This window comes from Stegastes partitus, unplaced genomic scaffold, assembly GCF_000690725.1.
Source record: "Stegastes partitus isolate 25-593 unplaced genomic scaffold, Stegastes_partitus-1.0.2 Scaffold1058, whole genome shotgun sequence".
NCBI classification, from domain to species: domain Eukaryota; kingdom Metazoa; phylum Chordata; class Actinopteri; family Pomacentridae; genus Stegastes; species Stegastes partitus.
In genome coordinates, this window is record NW_007578789.1 from 28,595 (window position 1) to 49,905 (window position 21,311).

Here is a 21,311-nt window from a genome sequence, read left to right on the forward strand (position 1 = left end):
TGTTTATTCTCCAAGAATCGCACTTGATTCCTCAGCACCGCTCCCAATTAATGGACTGAACCCTTAAATGCCTCAGCCATATTTGGAGTGGAACATCTTATCTCCGCTGCTAGTGGACCTGCTGAGCATCAAGCATCCTGCAGCTCGGGGCAGCGACAGAGCACAGCAGTGCCCTGTGTGAACCAGTTAGGATAAAAAAAAAAGAAAAGAGGATCTACTTCTTTGTTGTTTATTTCAGGTAAAACAGACATTACAGGGTTTTTTTTTCTCATGGTTTGGACACCTGATCAAACAGTATATGAATCATATGCTGGAGGCGACGTTCCAAATCACTGACTTAGACAAACACATGCGGCTTTTTGGCCTTTGATTCGTCAGACCAGCAGAGCTAATTTACACGGAGCTTTATTTACACGGGCAGGACATCAGGTACCTGGCTCAGTGACAGCCTGATGAACTGGTGTCCACCTACATGAGCCGCTGTGGTTTCACTAATTGGATGACGCTACTTAAGAGTGTTTGCTGGAAGCGGAGGGGCCAGAACTCGACTATCATGGCCCCCTTTTTTTTCTGTGAGCTGCTTCCTGAAAAAGACACTTGCTGCGTGTCCTTATTTTGCAGCTCGACCTCAAGCGCACAAGCGCAGCAGAGATAAATCAGCGCTCTCTGATTGACTTGGCCGTTTTTCGATTCTCAGGAATTGCATTTTGTGTTAGTAATGAGAGCGAATTACCGGCTCCTTGTGATTTTAGATGTACATCAGATTGGATTGGATTCAGTGGCACTTGGACTGCAACTAACTTATATTGTCATGAATAGGGATGTCGCCATAGTAGGGTCCACACATCAAAATCCCAAAGGTATTCAGTTTAAAGTGATATTTTGCAAAGAAAAGCAGCATTGGAGAAGCTAGAACCTGATTGATGATACTAATTCTCTCTGCTTTTGTTTGACAAATAGCTGAGCTGAAATAATTCGTCTGCCAATGCGTTAATCGACACGTCATTTCAACTATAATGGGCATAGATTTGTCATTATAGAACCAGAAAGCATCACATGAGAGGTCAAGTGAAGCCTCATCTGAAGTATGTGAACACATTAAGTCGGTCAAGAGACAGAAGTATAGCTGCAGATGTTTCGGGTCGGTTCTTTTTTATTAAATCTCTATACCAAACAAGCATCTTGTTGCCCGACTCCCACCTTTGTGCACATCACTGTTTCCATTTGTGAGGCGAGGATGCTATATATTAATCCATGGGAAGTGCTGTTTGTGACTTGTGTGTTTGCGACACCTGAGGGTCTGAGATTTGTCGGTTGTGGTAACACCTTTCTGATAACGAGTAAATCCGACACTTCGGAGCTCGAGCTGCAAAGTGCAACCAACACCTGAACCTGAACTATGTCGCACCGAAGAGTCGGCTGCACGTTGCAAAGAGAAAGAAACTATTCCACTGAGCCTTAAAATCTCAGTCGATATGTTTCATTTTGGCACGGATATGGGGTCAAATATAATATATGTTGAGTCATTTTGTTCACTTTGCCAGATCATTTTTCACTCCTTTCAACACCTGGGTTATTTTTCATCGGTGTCAGTCAGCCCTTGGGCCTTTTTTGTTAATTAGTGAATAGGAGTAGCCTTTAACAGAGTACCTGACGTCATGATGTTTGAAGAAAAGCTACAGGGAAAAGTGCTTTGGTTTAGGTGTCGGTTAAAAATACACGTTTTTAAAAATTTACGGTTTTGCAACACACATATGCAGTCGCTAAAAAGGTAAAATATGAATGGCTGTTAAAGCAGTAAGCAATAAAGTGTGTGGCCGTGACTGGATGTAGCTTCTTTTAGACTCCAATAACACTTACAAAAAGCTCATTCAGTGCAGTTAAAGTACCTTTAGCTAACCTTCAGTCAACCTTCAGTAAGTTACACCTCATAAAACAGAGTGGAAATTATTCTAAATAGCCGAGACTTCAGTTATAAACAGCTGCTGTGCCATCACAAATAGCACCATTTCAGCACTTTCACGTTAGTGCTAAACCTTAATGTGCTGAAGTGAATGTCAGCAGTGAGTAGCTTTTTTTTTTTTTCTTTTCCCCCTGCGTGCTGATAATACAGCCCCGTCTGTACGTCCTGGAAAACGTCTGTGGAAGTTGCGATGTCTTCGCTCAGACAAGATGTGCTCTACTGTTCGGTGACGGCACGTCATGCAGCGTGATGGGGTTTGTTTTGTTGCCGTGCAACAGATTAAACATTTCCACAGCGTGAGTTGTGAGCCGGACAAAATGTGGCTGTGACTACTGACCAGTGTGTACTCCACTAAGTTTTTCCTATATAATTTACGCTGCTTTGAGTCCTTCTGGAAAGCTGCCTGTTCAAATCAGAGTGGAAGAGCACATTCATGTTGAACCTGCAGATGAGAGCATAACTCATGCAGAGGATTTCTGCTGCAGAAGCTGTCGGTCACACGCACTCGCTCAGGCTTCCCATAACGGGATGGGACCTGATTGGATTGGATAAGGGCTTCGATTTCTCTGGTGCAGTGTTGATGTCTGTGTAGGGCTAAAGCTGTGGCGTCTACAGGTTGTTGGGGCTCGCTATTGTTTCTCAGAGCACTATGAGACATTGTTGTGATCGGATCCCAGCCGGGCGGAGCCAGCCAGGCGTAAATGCAGCCCGTCCAGTGTGTTCGCATTTAGGAGAAAGAGCCACCCAAGGGGCAGAAACGTCATGACTCATTCTGAAGTTTTCCATCCACTGAACTCCGCTGAAGGACTCGGGCACGAACCGCTCCCAACAATCATCCTCCCTGAGCTTTGATCTGTAGTGAAGGAGTCGCCGCAGTTGTGTTGAGAGCAGCTGCAAGAATGAGCTGCTGTCACTTGTGACTCCTAAAAGTCACAGGAGACAACTTATTTTAGACTCATGACAAACCAAATAGATGATGCAATATTTGCTTTTGTGGACAATGACAATCGACTCACCTGTTCTGTATTAAAGAGCCCATATTTTGTTTTTGGGATTCCCTTTAGTGTTGAGTGACTTTTTGTGCATGTGAAAACTTACGAAACCCAAAGTCCACACCAAAGGGAGTCACTCTGTCCCACACAAAGCGTTGCTCTATACCTTTTTAGGAGGCGGGCCTTAAAGAGACAGGAGCTAAAACGGAGCGTCTTAGTTACTGGGTGAGAAGAGGCGTGGCAGCAATGTACAGTATGAGAGAGTTTTCTGAACATTAAAGCATCTAAACATATTCTAGTGGACCCCAAAAATAAAAGTGTAAACCTGTGAATGTGCATCATATGGGCTCTTTAAGTCTGGTGTGTCAGAGGAAAGTACAGATGAAGCTCATTAATATCTGGTGAAGAGGTACGGGGTTGCTTTTGTGGCATAAAATGTCATTATCAAAAAATATATCATTTTTGATATCCTTCATTGCATTTTAAAATACTGAGCGGGTTTCTTAAAGCAAAATAGCCTCTCCCTAAACTGCTTCTAATGAGATTTAGTGCGTAGAAAGTATGACTCCTAATGACAAGTAAAAGGGAGGATTCAAGTGTATTTGAATGGAAAAAAGCAGTCAGTTCCACATTTGACCCCTAAAGCACTGAGCCTCATGGAAACACAAAGGTCACCGCTATGTTCAAACAACCACCAAATCCAAATCAGCTGTGTATGTACATTAAACTACTATAATTGAGAATTCAATGGAAAACTGTGCCAAAGGCAAAACCACAAGCTGGCTGGCGTTGCCCTCTTTTTTTAGAAGAGGATGTTTGTGCTGGTGGGATCCTTTTTTTTTTTCATTTTAGGGCTCAATCAAAACAGAGCCAGTTGGGAAATGGAAAATTGTGATGCCCTTTCAAGGACAGTTTGGGCCAAATATATAAATAGCATTTTTACTGTTTAAATGTGACATTGTGCTTCACGCCGCACACAGACACACTGTTCCCACATATCACGAGCAACGGAGCAAACGTATCCTTGCTCCACTTTTACAACAAATTCAGCATGATTTAATAAAGTCATTGCTTTGAAATGTCATAACATACAAGTGTCTGACTAAATATATAGTCTTACTATCTGTGTTTGAATATCCTGAGAATAAATGCGGCCTCGCTGCGTTTAATCACAGACCTCTGAGTCACATCTGGCAAACTGCGTTGCAAACAAACTGGCCCAAACAACCATTCTGCTGTGTTTGCTTCGGCTCGAAGTTACTGGTAGGCTCTAACTCTTGTGTGGATGACAGCTGGTGAAAGAGAGAAGCTCGTGATGAGCCGCGCTCACTAAAGGCATGGAAGTAAACGTTGCTGTGCCCGACTAATAGGAAACAGAGGCCCGTTGGCAGGGAGGAGCCACAGTGTGGAACATCTGAACAGCTCGTTATTCGGGATATTCCGATGGAAAGGCACAGTTTAAAACAGCGTGACTAGTGATGATGAAAACACACCATTTGGCCAAAAGCATATCTGACAGAATCACATGTAGGCCCTGTTTACCCAGCGCTAATGTGTGATCTGTGTTTGAATACAGTATCCGGATAGTGACATATGATGCCTTTTTGTTTACAGCTGGTATTAATTCATGCTGTCTCCATTATGTCCCTTGTTTTTCCTTCTATGGATTCAGTAACCAGATGTTATACACACATCAATTATTCATACGCTGAATTGGCGACATTACATACCCACATACTTGGTTTTATATTTGTGCCACATTTTTCGCTCCATTCCACACATTCTTCCCCTGACCTTTCATTTTTCTTGCTGCTGTTTTTCAGGTGAGTGTGCTGACCACCCTGGAGCGGCGGTTCAACCTGCAAAGCGCTGACGTCGGAGTGATAGCCAGCAGCTTCGAGATAGGCAACCTGGCGCTGATCCTGTTCGTCAGCTACTTCGGGGCCAAAGCGCATCGGCCCCGTCTGATCGGCTGCGGGGGCATCGTGATGGCGCTCGGCGCTCTCCTTTCCGCCTTGCCCGAGTTTCTCACGAAGCAGTACGAGATCGGGGAAATGTGGAGGACTGACGCGGGTCGGGACGTTTGCGCCAACACCAGCAGCAAGGAGGCTCAGCTGGCCGAGGACGCTGTGTGCGCCAACAAGGCCAGCACCAACATGATGTACCTGCTGCTGATCGGTGCCCAGGTCCTGCTGGGGATCGGAGCCACGCCGGTGCAGCCTCTGGGGGTTTCCTACATCGATGATCACGTGAAGAAGAAGGACTCCTCACTCTATATAGGTGAGTCATATTTGTAAGACTGCAACGGATGAAATGCTAAAAATAAGCATTTCACCCTCTTTAATCAAAGATAGGTTACATGAAGGAAAGCTGATAAAAAAATGACTGTTAAAAATAAACAGTGTGCAGGAAACAGATGATTATCACAGTGGAAATTAAAAATCCATTTGCCGCAACACACTGATTTCCCAAGGCAACCGAAACTAGTCCAGCGGAAAGTCAACCACAAACGTGTTCATCGCCATCAGGTGCGATGTTTGCATAGTCTGAGTCAACACAGCAGACGTGTGTGCTCTTCTGCCGCACACCATTTCCCTTTTGTTCCGAGCGTGCTCACGTGAGTGCCAGGTGAGCACATCTTGGAGCTTTTTTAATCTCCATTACGGCGGTTTAAGAGGGGAAGAGGCCAGATATGGCTGAAATGTGTCTGCTCAGTGCTCTCTCAAAGGCATGATGCTGCTGATGTGGCTCTTCGAGGGTTTCAAGGCGCATTCAAAGTGCTTTCTGGGCAAAATTCTGAATGCACAGTGGCTGTTTAGGGATGTGTATTAGCAGAGACACGTATATTTTTGCCGTATTGATATATAGAATGCAATTTAATGCTTTGCTGTGCCTGAAGGTAAAAAAAAAAAATCAACCCACTAGCACATTTAAAACTCTTTTATTTACATGTTGCGTCTTGTTTGTGTCGCTGGTGCTAAAACTGAAGTGCAGCATCAACAATTTCACCGAGATGATAGCGGCATTGATGTGCTCGTATATCTCAGCAGGAAAGTCATTAGAACATATGCCAAAATGTCAAAGTATTCCTTAAGGAAAAAAGAACTTCCATAAACTAATGCTTCTACGTGTTCAATCTTTCCTCTTTACCTGTGAACCACAGCCACATATCATATAATCGTATGCTTCCTAGTTGTGGCTGTGCCTGTAATTTGTCGTCCAGTCTGCCACATCAACCTTTTATGGACTGGATGAGATGTGTCTGCGTAGTGCGTGATGTTTGTTATCAGTGTGGAGCAGAGACAATGAGAGGCTGAATGTAGGATGAGTTCAGGCTGGCACACACCCTTCCTGATACATTCGCACAGCAGCAAGCTGTGTGGCTGCCTTTTGTCACTCACATACAGATGTGACCCGCGAACAAAGGCAGCAGTGTGCTCCGTAATCTCAAGCCCAGAGCTGATTTTCTTAATTGCCAGTCATTGTGTTTATTTGTCCTGAACACGAGCTGTTTTTACACACAAAAAAAAAAGCACCTCGAGCTTTGTTTGAAACAATAAAGATCCTGACAAAGTACCACAAAAGCCTTTGACATTTTCGCACCACCGTGCAGTGGCTTGTTAGCGGTTTATGGTGGGAAGTGGACTGTGAATGATTGAAGTTTGGCAGGCATAAGAGGGAGAGATTTGGTTCTGTCCTCCTCTGATAAGCTGCAAGGAGAGTTGGAGGAAAAACAAGCGGTGAGCAGCGAGGAACAATGTGGTATTGAGTCGTGCTCAGCTGATCGTCCTAATCCTTCTGCTGCAGGCATGTCATGTGCCCTCAGCTGCATGAATGGCGTAGATTGTCTGAAATTCTGTGAGATTTCCTTTCATATACTGTTATGTATTTGGATTATTCATCAGTTTACGTCAGCATTAACATTGTTACAGCGCAGACGCCGAGTTGTGCTTTGAAACGCTTTGTTGTTGTTGCCAAGAATTTGCTTATTTCCTGCAAGTTTTGAACAGGTTCTGTTTGCTTTGTCCTCACTTCAGGCTCATATTTCATTTTTAACTCCCCGTAGACACGCTCGTGAATAAATCCCATAGTGTTATCAAGTCCACATCATGAGTTTATTTAATTTGCAATATTCAGCACATGAAAGTAATTCAACTCATCACCCCTGCAGAAACGTTTGAGGTTTTGTGAAAGGTTCTGCAGGGCATTTTTGCAGCGGTGTTGGAAAAGCCGTTAGAGAGAAATTAGAGAGGAAGCACCTTTACAGACTGAAAACAGAAACTTTACTCTGACGCGTGCCTCTCACAACAGATGCCAGCAGACGTGCCGTATTAGCACGTAGAGTAAAACTTCCTCCGGTGTCGTTCTGCCAGATTAGTGTGTATCAACATGCGGTGCGGCATGTGGACTCTTCCACACCTTCAAGTGTCGAAATGTACTAAATGCAAAACGGGGATTTAAAGCAAAAGCATTATTTAATTCACTTTAGTCATTCACTATCGCGTGATTAGAAGTTCAGCGCGAGGTTAAAGTTGTCAAGATTAAGCCCGGTTAATGATACGCGACACCAAGTGAAACTGATGCTGTTTTTTTTTTTTTCTTAGCAGGACTGTTGCCCGATGCTGTTGTCAAAGCACATTTTTACCCGGCGATGAGTTATTGTTTAAATTAAAGCCCGAGCTACAGTCTGAGCATCCAGGTGAAGAGTGTACGCCTTCTGAGGGAGGCAGGTCCCACCCTGTAACATTACGGCGGTGCAGGCAGAGCATAGCACAGAGGCCTGGAGAAGAGCCATAATTACAGAGTGAGGCAGGAATGCCAACCAGCCAGCCATGAGGTGGGTCTGAGTGGGCCGGGACGCACATGCATACCACACAGGCCTGTGAAAAACAACTCCTCCAGAGGCTCCGACTGCCTGCTTTTACTGTGTATACTGCAGCAGACATGTCTCCCCGCTGTTTGAACAACTGTAAAACACACTCAGGCGAGGTCTGCTGCGACTCTCCAGAGAGCTTTTTGTCTCTCTCTGGTTCACTGTCATTGTTTGGGGTTTTTCGGAGCTTGTATTGTTAAGTGCTACACGTTCTCGTTAAAAGGAAGCACTTCTTTCAGCGTTCTCAAGAAACCGACTCGAGTGCCACCGCCGCCGCCGTCGCACTTTAAGAGCAGAGTGGAACATCAGCGCGCATTATTTGGGATGGTGTTGTTTTGGTTTCCCTGAGTCTAGACGTAGGCACTCATCGCTGGCCAAAGGAAATAAATATGATTGGACAAATTGCGTCAACAGGATCTCCATTCCCACTGCTCTATGACCTTTCACTATCCACTGCTAATTCTGGCTCTTCCCACAGGACCCCCGACTGCATAAATATACTGTACAGGACACTCATAGAGGGACTCGGAGCTGACGTTGTGTATCATTCAGCACAAACTTAACCCAGCTGCCTCTCTTGGTTTGAGAAGCTTTTAAACAGCCTGGGATTTCTTCATTAAACTGTAATGCAAAGTAGGTAGTGCCTGCAGTACTGTACATACAGAGGTAGACTGAAAGTATGGCATTAATTAATCAGGGTCAAGACTTGTTATGTAAAAACCCACAGATTTTCACATGTGGATGTTTCTTTTTGCAAAATAAATATACCATATAACTGCACAGATACAAAAGGGTTGAGGGACTGGAAGCTTTTCAAAGCACTTCCTGCTGCAATAAAATGTTCGCATCATCGGTACAGACAAGTTCAAAGTCTAAATTGCATTTTTTTTTTCCATGTTGAAACAATATTGTATCTGCTATGCAAATTATATTGCAGGACTAAGTCTGCAACGAGGGCAAAGCGATAGAGCTGAAACATTTCTTATGATGAAATGTTATAATAATTTCAGGGTATATTGATAGTTACTGATTTTTTTTTTTAACAACTCGTTGTTTATGAATACCTGGAATAAAATGGTTTAATTTGAATTAACCACTTTAGTCGCTACATGCTGCTTTTATCTCATTTCTCTATTCCCCATGCTAACATGGCCACAGTGACAATACCAGCATGCTGATGATTTTGACATATAATCATGACCATGTCCCCCATCTTAGTTAAGTGTGTAAGGATGCCAACATTTGCTTATTATTATTATTGCAAAAACATTTTGCAGGTGTTTGGTCATAAACATAGACTAGATAAATAAGATGTAGCTTACAGATCTTAGAAATCACGGCAACGCAGAAGTGCTGTGAACTTGCATTCTCTCTAATGACCAGCAGGGGGGTGAATCTGCTGCTTGCAAGACAAGTCCAATTTTATACAAGTCTATGACCAAATGACACTACTTCTCACTTGATCTGTCACCTCAGTGAACATTTTTGTAGTCAATTTGTGGTCTCAATTGATAGTTTTACGTCTCCTGCAACACGGTGTGATGTTCAGTTTGTAAATCGTGGTAGCATTTAGAGTAAAATAGACGATAAAACAACCAAATTCCACTTCATACCAATGACTAATGCCACGATTGCGGGGTTCATCTTTTATATACAGACTAGGATCATAAACCAAAGTGTTGGACGAAGTCTAGTTTTGACCTCCTGGTGGCGCTACAGAAAAAGTCATTTATGAAGTTAGTAGAATTTCTCCTGTGAGCACCATGGAACTCATACTGATGGTTGTTGAGATATTATAAGTAGTTGACTGATCAGCCAGCGCTGCAGTGCCTGGAGCTGGACATCTAACGTGGCAGGTAAAATTCTCCACCTAAGGGAGGAAATTATTATTTCATGTTTAATGACTTCATGTCAGTGCCTCTTATATAATGTCTCCATCTACACAGTCAGTCTTTATACGCCCGATCGCTTGTGTCATGTTTCTGTCACTGACTCACAAACCACTTACACAACAACAACAAAAAAACAGCTGACTTGGAACAGCCCACATAAGCTTTTTAGCTAATATCTCCTTCTTGTATGCAAACATGGGCATGTCTTGCATTCCACCTTGGCTCGTCGGACGGGCTGCCGAACAAACATCCACAGGGAGTAGTGGATGTTTGTTTGCCTGCTAGCTGTGGCCCATTAAACAGCTTCAAAACATATCTGTCAAGATCAGAGCGAAAAGCGAACAAAACCTGTCTTTGATTCGTCAGCTGCATTTATGAGCACGTATTTGTTCTCCAGCTCAGCTGCCAATCAAACGCGTGCACCAGTTCACCCACTCAAAGGCTCCACTGCTGCAGGAGCATTTCCAATTTATTTTTTATTTATTTAATAAACGCATATTAACAACACATATTATTAACACTTTCCTGTGGTTTTTGACAAATAATGATTGGAGTTGGCCTTCACAGCTTCACTCAGCAGCGACAGACAGCAGTCACAGCGTGCATCAGCACAAACAGCAGAGTTAGAAATACCTCAGATTTTATAGGTGAGCACAAGCCTGTCTGAGCGACTGCAGCAGACGTGTGCTCTTTAGCTCGCTCGCTCTCTCTTGCTCTTTCAGCCAAACTACCAAACTAGGAGCTGTGGGTAACTTTTTAAAAGAGACCTCCAACTGCAGAGCGAAAGAAAAAAGCAAAATCATGTCCAATCTGTGCGTTTTTGCTGCCACTCCCTGTCCTGTGTTTTATTTCCAGGCCTGCATTTAACCACAAGTCCTGTGTGTTTTTCCTCAAACCTACACATTCAGCGATTTCTCTAATGATCTATTTCATGATTTCGTGTTCACCTTAAGCTCTGCGAGGATAAATTTAGCTCCAGGACTGTTAGTTGCGGTGACAAAGGTCTCAGAGGGATCCTCGAGAGACTTGTCAACATTCCTGCTAAAATGCTCCCGACTCCAAACAGTTGCTGCAGTAGGGCGTTTATATAAGCTACTTAAACTCAGCGCATGTTAATGTCATCTTGAAGGATTAGATTCTAAATGGGTTTTTCCATCCCTGCCATAAGCTGCATGCTGAGTTTGCCTAGCAACACCAGTTCGGTTTATCTCAAGATGATAAATGGCGTTGCAGGAAACTTTCATCAAGCAGCCGCTGCTCGTCTGCATCGCCGTAATGAGCCGCGTGGGCTTCTCTTTCCGCCACGTGTGACCGAAACGCAACCGTTTTATGAGCTGGGGCGTTTACGTTGAGCTGCAGAGGCCACCCCCTGCTCAGTTACTCTCAGTCTGGTCCTAGAAGGTAGAGAGGGCAGCGAACACGAGATTATCTGGTATCCAACTGGTCAACAACATGCTGTCTGAGAGTTAATCAGTAATTATCCCCGAATACTCCGAGTATCACATCGTCGGAGGCGAAGCAAGACGACATAATGCCGAGCAGAGGGAGACTGCACACTTCACAGTGCTCCCGTTTTGGTAAATGCGAAGCCATTGTGATTGATTAGCAACTTGCCCCAAGTGAAAGGTTCATTAAATTCGAGCAGACAGATTTGATGCGAGTCTGCTGTCCTTCCTTGAATCTAATTAGGTCATCTCTCAGTCCTGTGCAGTGATGAGGAAAACACACTGAGCAAATTTGTCTACTGTTAATAATTTTAGATTTTTCAGGAGCCGCTGTTTGCAGATGACAAGAGCTGATTAAAGAGTTGTTTGTTTACGTGCGGGTCGGATAGGAATCGTATGGGGCGGGTTTGAGAGATCATTTGATAACGTTAAATTAACCCCAGACTGGTGTGGACTTGGCACAAGGTTGATTTCTCACAATGCCAGATTTCTTCTGCGTGTCAGGCCGAGTAGTAGTCTCAGAGCGACTTGTCATCCGGCTGCTCATCTGAAGTGAATCACCCCCCTCTGACAATCTGCTGTTTTTGTGGGATACTATTGCAGCGATGCTGTAATCATGCAACTGTTTTTGCTGCCGTCCATCCAGTCAAACCCGTCGTACCTCTGGTTGGTCAAATCAGATGGTTCACTAAAACCCCCCACTTGCTTGCTTTCGTTTTTTTTCATTTGGCAACACAAAGGGAAACAGCTGAACCACTGTTCATCTTCATTGTTCCGTGTAACAAAGATTCAGTAGATTAAAAACATTTGTTTCGCTTTCTGATATTCTCCATGTGTTTGCAGAATACTCTGCAGCCTTCACACAGGCCTCACCTGACGAGAAGTCTGTAGAGCTGAACCCTGCATTTCTGCAAAACACAGAATTGTTAAGATTATTGCTGCAGTGTGGAAATGATTCAGTGTTGATGGTGGCATTAGTGATGACAGGCTATTGTTACGTGACCTTTTTGAAAGAATCAGATGAAAAAAATCTTATAGACTACATGTGAGACAGACGGGAAATTAAAGAACTGTTCACTATAATTATATATTACCATTTAGTTTAATTAAAGTTAATGAGAGAACGCAGTGAAACAATTAAGTTAATAAGCATCAATTGACAGGAATAGAATTTCTATAATAATTGGTTGTTTATTAAGTAAAAATGTCAAATATTTGCTGGTTTAAGGTTTTCGAAAGTCATTAAAATAAAAACAACTTTTGGATCCGTTTTGTTGTACATAAAATTAAATATCTTTAAGTTTTAATTTTATGTACAACACAACAATCATGTCAAATATTCCTCCTTTGATGTAAGAGATGCAAAATTCCTGCTTTGACTCAAATGTCTTTAGTTTTATAAAAACTCAATTACTGATTATTTTCGCTTTAACACAACTTGTCTACAGTTACCACAATAATATTAATTATACACACAGACAATTACTGTACGAGGTGCGCCTAAAAAGTTCGGATTCTGCACATATTAAATGTGAAAGATTTAAATCTGACTGCCACCCCCTTCGAGATATTCTCCTCGTGCAGCAATAAACCGCTCCAAGTGCTCCTGCACATTTGAAACACTCCCGGAAAGACCTGCGTTGAATCTCCTTCACTGTGTCAAAATGGTGACGCTTGAGCTTGTGTTTCATTTTCAAGAAGAGGAAGAAGTCACAGGAAAAATCTGTTGAGTAGGACAGATAGAAAGCGACAATTGTGGTGGTCCAGCCAAAAAGCGTTCAATGTGCAGTAAGTGGGTGTGTTGTCATGATGGAGCGCCGCCGTGCAGGTCGTGTGCATTAATAATATCCCTCAGACGCCTCAGGATGTAACATAGCATCAACAGTCTGACCCTGGAGGAGAAATTCTCGGGTCACAACCCTGTGAACGTCGAAGAAAACAATGCCTGAATGCTTCTGACCTGACGTGCCTTCTTTGGTGTCGGACACCGCAGGACTTCTCGCTGCAGCAACTGCTGTTTGGTCTCCGGGTCGTAGCCGTAGACTCTACTTTCATTACCCGTGACTATCCTTGACATGAAGCTTGGGTCATCCTGAGCCTCCTGACTGAGATCCTCACAGAATTGGACAGGGTGACGCTTCTGCAGCTCCACGATAAAACCGTAAACGCACACCACCGAGCGATGCAAATGCGTGTAACACAGGAACCAATGTTGTGCAATGTCACATGAAATCCTGATTCACACGAGTTCATGTTGCATGCACATGACCACACCACGCTCCATGTGTTAGCAACAGAAACAGAATCTGAACTTTCCTGCACGTTTGCAGAGCAGCTGCACCTCAACACAGTGAGTCAAATGTTTTACCTTCAGAAGTCCGATTCTAATGCACAGACTTCATCTGTAATGTCAAAGCTTCACATTTTTACGCAGAGAAATGAATTAAAAGATGCAATAACGCTGCCATTCAGCTGCAGGGACTCAGGGGAGTTCTTGACTGATGATTCAAATAATTTTCATCTAGAGGTTACCCCTAATAGCATCTTGTTCCCCTCGAGCAGGGAAGAGCAGCTTTAATCATGCTGCTTTATGTCAGTCCAGCTCTATGTGTCTGGAGAGTTTGACCCCTTCAGGACAGTTTTTATAGTTCCACTGATGATGGAGGCCAACTTTTCTGGTCTGATGAATCTTTGATCCCTCGGTTGCACCATCAGGGGAGTGCAAAAGTGTGAGTTTGGCCTGTAAATAGGTCAGACCTCTGTATGCTATGGATCATGACTGGATGACAGATACGAGACCCTCAGGCTGCATCACCAGAGCCCGCTGAGCCGTATGCCCAAGCTTCTGGCCATTGCCAAAAGCATTTTTATGTTCTTTTTTTTTTTCTCTATCAGATTGCCATCAGCTCAATCGCCCGAAAGGTGCTACATCCATCCCGCTTCAAACACGGCCAGCTTTTTGGCCTCGACGTCCTTGTGACACCTTTTCCTCCATCACGAGTCCCTGCAGCCTCTGTAAACCTCACCATGCCGCGAGGCGCTCTTCTTGAGGCAATCTGGGTCAGGCTCTGTCACTGCTGATTAAAAAGGGGATTTTTTGTCATCCATTGAGGGAGGAGCGCAGGGATAAGAGGTGGGAGGAGACAGATCATAAACACAGCAGCATCAGCAAGCTGTTGCCACAGAAACGGCCGGTTGTTAGGCTGGTTTTTTTTTTTTGTTGGTTGTTTGTTTTTTTTTTCTTTCTTTCTTACTATGGGATTGAGATGCTCAGTCCTTCCTGTGCTGTCGAGGATGTCGCTGCCACTCTGCTGGTGTGATTTTCAAAGATTACACAGTTTAAAAATCACAAATGGAGACACTGATGGTCAGCTCCTGCCTTGGACTTACTGCACACTTAACTGCTCATTTTTGTGCGTGGCGAGTCCTGACCTTGGACAAGGACTTTGCTTGGGAATATAGACTCGCACTGCACTCGTGGCTTTGCCACAAATCCCAAGCCTCATTGATTGAGTGGTGTGTAAGTGGTTGCTCTGTGGGCTCCTACGATTACTCAGAAGCATGTTCAGCACTTAATCCCCATATCAGCGATGGCAGAGGGTGAAGGATAACGGTGCCTAATTAAATGGACTCTGATCAATAGGCAGGCAGTAATTATAAATAACTGTTTGATTCAGTCAACTTGTATTTACTCAGCAGGCAAACAGAAACGAGTCTGTTTCTCTGCAGTCCTGCCACATTATGCTCCATTTGATGAACGTTGAGTCAGAAGTTTTTCCTGCCACACTGCAGTTTGATTTGATTTTAAAAAGCTCAAGCTGTAAATTTAAATGTGATTCAGGTTGAATGTTTAGTTGCATGACATGAATTACCAGTTCATGGATGATGACACTGTGGGGCTGAGCAATAATTATGTTGATAGAAATTATGCTGATGTGGTCAAATCCAGTCATCGAGTTCTGTTCTCCAAAGATTCACAAGTTCATTGATGCATTATCGTTGTTTCACACATGTGAAAAGTTCAGAATGAATATGGGGATAGTTTGATTGACTTGTGTCACTGCTGTGTGGCATTTGACAAACCAGATTAATCAGTTGTTCCAGAACATAATCAACAGAATTATTAATAATGGAAAAAGTTAGTTGCACCCCTGGTTTCAGGCATGGCAGTGGGTAGATTTGGGTTCTTCTTTGGGTTTAGAATCTGACAGATATACTGAGAATGTTTTAACTGATTCTAACTATATATATATTTTTGAACAGTTTACCTATTTTACAGATTGATATTGAACAAATGGGAATTTGTTCTTTTACAACATTCATTACAACATTACAATGATACTCTCTTTTTTTTTTTAAACTGTAAATAAATCAGCTCACAATATTGCTGTTTTACAGATATTTGTTGTTATTTGAAAGAAAAAATATGCATAATAAAGATTAAAATATGGTAACTTATCTAGTAATCTAGCAAAACCACAGGAAAAAAAAATTACCTGTTACCTGTAAAAAAAAAAACAAAAAAACTAAACTCCCCAAAAATGTAAATAATGTCCTTGTCCAAAATATGTATTTTTTTTACAAATAATAATTTGTTCATTCACAGTGTGTGACTGTAAAATTACCGTTTTCTTGTATTTAAATCTGCCAAAAATATCATTTACCAGATATTTGTGGTGGGCTGTAAGGTGGCTAGGTGGTTAGCACCGTCGCCTCGCAGCAAGAAGGTCGCCGGTTTGCGTCACGGTGAGGACACCCGGGATCTTTCTGTGTGGAGTATCCATGTTTTCCCCGTGCAGTGTGGGTTCTCTCCGGGTTCTCTCCGGGTTCTCGGACTTCCTCCCACACAGTCCAAAAACATGTTGAGGTTAATTGGTGATTCTAAATTGTCCGTAGGTGTGAATGTGAGTGTGCTTGGTTGTCTGTCTCTAAGTGTAGCCCTGTGATAGACTGGTGACCTGTCCAGGGTGTCCCCTGCCTTCACCCTAAATCAGCTGGGATAGACTCCAGCCCCCCACGACCCTAGTGAGGATTAGGTGGTGTACAGATGATGGATGGATGGATATTTGTGGTTATTTCACAGTTTTTACAGTTGTTAAACATCATGCACTTGCACGGTTTTGTACCATCTTTCTTTTTGCCCCTTTGCTGCCACACAGTCTTGTTTTTGTTTAACAGTGCACACGGGGTATCGGATTTTGTATTTTTTAGAAAAACTGCCACATTACAACACATCTGTATTCGTCTTCATATCCTGTTTGATTCTGATTTCAGCCATCGCCCAATCCTATCTCGTTTTTTTTCCTCCTCCAAACACCTCCCTCGTCACTCTTCCCCATCAGTTCTCCTCTTCCTCAGGATGTTAGCACAATTAGTCCTCCATTTTAATTGGTGGCAGACATGATGTTGTACAATCGGGCTGCGTGTCATGCGCCTGCTTCTCCCCTGTTGGAGAAAAAGGGGGGAAACAAGCTGTTGGCATCTCTATCCTGATAATTAGGCTAAACCACCTGCTGAAGAAGCTGTTAGCAGCTGCTGTCAAAGAGTCCCAAACCTCTCTCTGCTCCTCGTCTTCAATAGAGCAGCTGCAGCTCTTCAGCAGAGAGTCGTGCAGCCTCTGGTCTCTTTGGCCTTTGCCTTCACGCAACCACCCCACTGCCCCAACAATGGAGACTGTGTGTCAGAGTCGTCTCGGCTCCCGACATCTGAGGCTGATTACAAACAGATCACTGTACGGCATGGCTTTGCTCTGTTACATTAACTCCTACACACCGTCTCTCCGCCGTTCTCTGTCTCTTTGTGTCTCTCCTCCTCTGCTGACCCGGTGTTCACAGAGCCGGCGGTCTGGCCAAGTCCTCTGAGCTCCCAGCATCACATCACTACCCCGTTTGAAAACGTGCCCGGCCTGTTTATGTAATCTTACGCCACAGAAAGACTCGCATTTGAAAATCGTCACAGAAAAAGACCAGCAGGTTCACAGAAATGACGAAATATTGATCATTAAGTGTCGGGTTACTAACGGTGACGATTGTTTCATTAATTAGCAGCGTGCATTTAAATCTATAGGACATTAAACCAAAACAAATGGAGCTGAGTGAGAGCCATCTAATACTGGTGCCATTTAGGTTAATGAGGGCTTTTACTGCTTCCTGGAATAGTTTGATGACACAAGGTTAATTGGACTCAAAGATTAAGTTACTGCATGTCAGGTTAAAGTAGCCTAATGCCATTGACCTACAAGGTGGAGGAAGAAACTGATTACACGGAGACTGAGCACAACATAGATGCGGACAAGAAGGTATTTAGCACTTGTTCCGACACATCAACATATATTCAAGGCAACTATCCTGAGAGCCACCGAATAATATAAGAGAAGCAATTAAAGCTATTTAAAAAAATAAAAAAAAGATGGCTGCCACGATGTCATCACTTGATATAGAAGATTCGAATGCTAATATGTTAAAGTGTTTAAGCTTCCAGTTGGTTACAGGCGAGTAAATATTACAACACAGAGCTGTTTCTTCACCGCTCGAAAAAGAAAAAAGATGCATCTCGCAAACTCATGGTCAGAGTGACGGTGAAGGTTACGAACAGAAAAGCTCTTCACAAAGGTTAGCCTTGTCCTCCTCAGTCACAGCTGACGGTATGATTTCACCACAAGGTCCATTTAGTAGGCAGCTTTTAATCATCACATGAAATTCATCAGTAGAGAGGTTGCTCATTTGTGAATGTGTTCACCTGCTTTAAGGATGAAAAATGAATGTTTTCAAAGCTTAAAAAAAAACCTGCAGTGTACTAAAGTGCACACAGCTGTTAGCAACACTAGAAAACATGGTGACTCTACATACTATAGGTGTTTCCCTACTTACATTTTTAATTTGTTTCCATACTCGTCTCCTCTTTGCTTTGCGCACCAAAATGTTTGTCACCGCTGAGTTAGTTTACAGTTGTATGTGGGCATTATGGTAGCAAAACTATTTGTCCATGCGTATGGAGAGTTGTCCATCTGTATCTCAGTCCGTTCGCCTAAAATGAGATTTGTCAAGTGGTCAATGCGAACTGGAATCTAAAAAACAAATCAGCTCATCTGTATTAAAATTCAGACATGTAGTAACTACTGAGGTGCAGGGCCACAATGGACGATCCTGTGAGCCTGAGCTCAGGGAACAGAAACCCTGATTTTCAGATACTCTTCAGTTTCAGATCTCTCACGGCAGAAGTGTAGCAAAAGTCATGTGTGAAAAGACAGTCAATGGGGAAGCCGCTCGACTCGAATATGTGGACTTTTCAACTACGAATACCTCTGTACAAACTCTTATTATGTGTCTGAATTTTAATACAGATGAGCAGATTTTTTTATACATTTGAAAACCTGATTACAGACAAATTGTGAGATGACTTTTGTAGATTCCGCTTCGCATTGACCACTTCTTTTACACATTGACAAATCTCACTTCGGACAAACGGATTGAGATACAGACAGACATCTCTTCAAACGCATGGACAAATAGTTTTGCTACAATAATGCCCCCATACAGTTGCACCAAGTAGCGCAGAATATTTTTTTTTTTGTGCAGAATCTGTGCATTGCAAACACTTTATTTTTGTTAAATCCGAATGGGACACACAGATTAAAGGGATTGTGATGAAATGTTACGATTTTAAGCTCTGATTCGGTCAAGTTTTCCTCACAGAACTGCCTGTCACAGATGAGCAGTTCAAAGACTGCTGGGAAGTTGATAATCTGACAATTCTTTCCATTTTTGTAGCTCTGATAAATGTTTTTGGTGATTTTTTAAAAAGACAACACGCCTTCCAGAACTGCAGGTGGTGATTTGGGGTTCAGACAGGTAATGCAAATAGTGAAGTCTCATTTTCACACAGCTAAATTGGATTCAACACAAAACAATAAACCTGATCCATGATTGTGTGAATTCCGTTGAACTAGTCGGATAATAAACTTGTAGAATCAAAAACTGCATCAGATCTTAGTTGGGAGCGATATGTGTTGACAAGTTACTTAAACAAATGCAATTAGACACTGAGCACCAGTCATTTTGATGCTACAGAATCAGAAAACCTGCTTTTTTGAACACTTCCATCTCGGTTTTTGTGTATAAAAAGGTGTTAGCACCGAGCTGGCAGGTCTTCATTCTGTAAACCTGTTTCACATCCGTGTCACTTTAGACCAAATGCAGCAGATGCTTTTCAACGTTCCTTCCCATTTATGATTTCCCTCACGTCTGTCTGTTGACTTGGCTTTTTCTAAGCATTTAATATCAGAATTTGGTATTTATCTGTAAGGAGACGCACACAGGATATGAACACACTCGAACAGAGAGTGTTCTTCTCCAAAACTTTAATATGATGGCTTCTCTCTGTCTTATATAATATATGAGGGTCAGATGTGGATTTTTTTAGATTAAAAAAGCATTTATTTCCATGACAGGCCTTCACTGTTCCGGCTCTGTCTTGTATCTCACTCGATAAAACCTTTTTCTTTTTCCATCCCGCTGCAGAGTGTTTTACTAAAGTGATTTTTCTCTGTATTGTCATCCAAAGGGATGTGGCAGCTCAGCTGTCGCAGCCTCTGAATTATAAAATAGGACAGAGATCTGTCGGGCACAGATGATCTTTTTTTACCTCTTAGACAAACAGTTGGTTTGGATATGATAAAACAATATGAAATATAAACAGCTCCACGGTAAGTAAGGATTATTTTGGTTGTGGATTTGTGGACAAAGCATCTAAGAATAGTAATGATAAAAAATAAAAACAAACTATTCTTAGTCTGTGTGATCAGCAGCCTAAAACCCAGTGATACTCAGTTTAATATGTAACAGAACAGCAGCATGTTTGGTGTTTTTTTTCCTTAAAAATAAATTAAACTATGAATGTATTGTCAAAACAATGATTCATTTATAATAATGATGATTAATCAAGTCAGATATGTTATTTGTAATTTAGAGCAATATAGAAATAAATATTTATGCTGAATCTGCTTTTCTTTTTGTGATCAACTTTTTATTTAAATTTAACAGATTAACAAAATAGAACAGACAAAAAAAAAAAAAAAAAGATGGAGCTTGGGGGCAAAAATGTTTGCGTACCAAAGTGCAGAAGTCCACAGCTGACAGGTCCAGGCCACATAGAACAACCTGTAAGGATGTCTGTTTATTCAAGCATTTCTGGAGGTTGCTTATTACCGTAGCCCATGTCTCAATGACAGAGTCTTTTGCACCATGGATACAGGCAATGGAGCTCTCTAAATAAGCAGCGTCTAAGTAAATAAGAAGCCAGGCCCAAACAGGGGGTTTCCAACGAGCAGCCACCAACTTTTTTGCCGCCGTGAGTCTGGCCTATGCTCTAGATTTTTATGTTTTACTGTACCTTGAGTTTTATCCTTTTTTTCCAACCTTGGTTAAGAAAATGCTCACATATTTTCAAGAATATATACTTAGTAGGAATAAATATGTAATTTACAATGCATGAATCAAATATTTTTGCTGTAAATGTTGATTTGCACCCTGAAAGTAATATTTACAGTCACAACAAGCTTCTCTGACTGAACAGGCGTCGTCTGCATAAAACAGCGTGTTTTGTGTTGCATTACATAAGACGATTAAATAGTAAAACGCTACTGTACGGCTGCGTGTACAGTAAACTCAGAGAAAGTCAGCTGGCTACGTAACAATATCTCGTCATCAGCAGTCTAGACTCATATCTGCAGTCTGATACAGCGGGCTGCTGATTTGAGGCAGCCAAGCGTTCAGCGAGGCCCGCCGCTGACCTCCGATGTCAGGCCGCGACCTCTCCAGGGCTTAAATTGAGCCAGAGTTGGGCTTAACGTGACAGGGTGTTGAGGCAAAAGGGACCTGGTGAAAAGCTGGTGTCGCAGGCCGGACGTCCCTCTGCAGAAAACCCCCACCGCTCATCCTCTGGGTCAAAAAGCTAATGGTATTAAACGTGTCCTCAAGCTGTAGTTTCTTTTTTTTTAAATGCATCCTCAAGCTGTAGTGTTTTTTTTTTTAAATATACAGCAGCCATATGGCATCAGGGAAAGCGTTTAAACATCCACTCAAGTGAAAGGTTAGACGAATAAGAAGCCGTTTTGACATCAGATCAAGGCTGGGCGTGTGCGAAGGG

At 42.6% G+C, this 21,311-nt stretch overlaps 1 protein-coding gene across 3 annotated transcripts in view; it reads left to right on the forward strand.

The window, feature by feature from the left end:
* Nucleotides 1–21,311, forward strand: part of slco3a1a (solute carrier organic anion transporter family member 3A1a) — a 52,270-nt gene that overhangs the window by 10,038 nt on the left and 20,921 nt on the right. For all 3 annotated transcript variants that reach the window (XM_008295549.1, XM_008295550.1, XM_008295547.1), the window contains one exon: nt 4,779–5,235. In XM_008295549.1, coding sequence (XP_008293771.1) covers nt 4,779–5,235 — 457 coding nt within the window. The remainder of the gene's footprint in view (nt 1–4,778; nt 5,236–21,311) is intronic.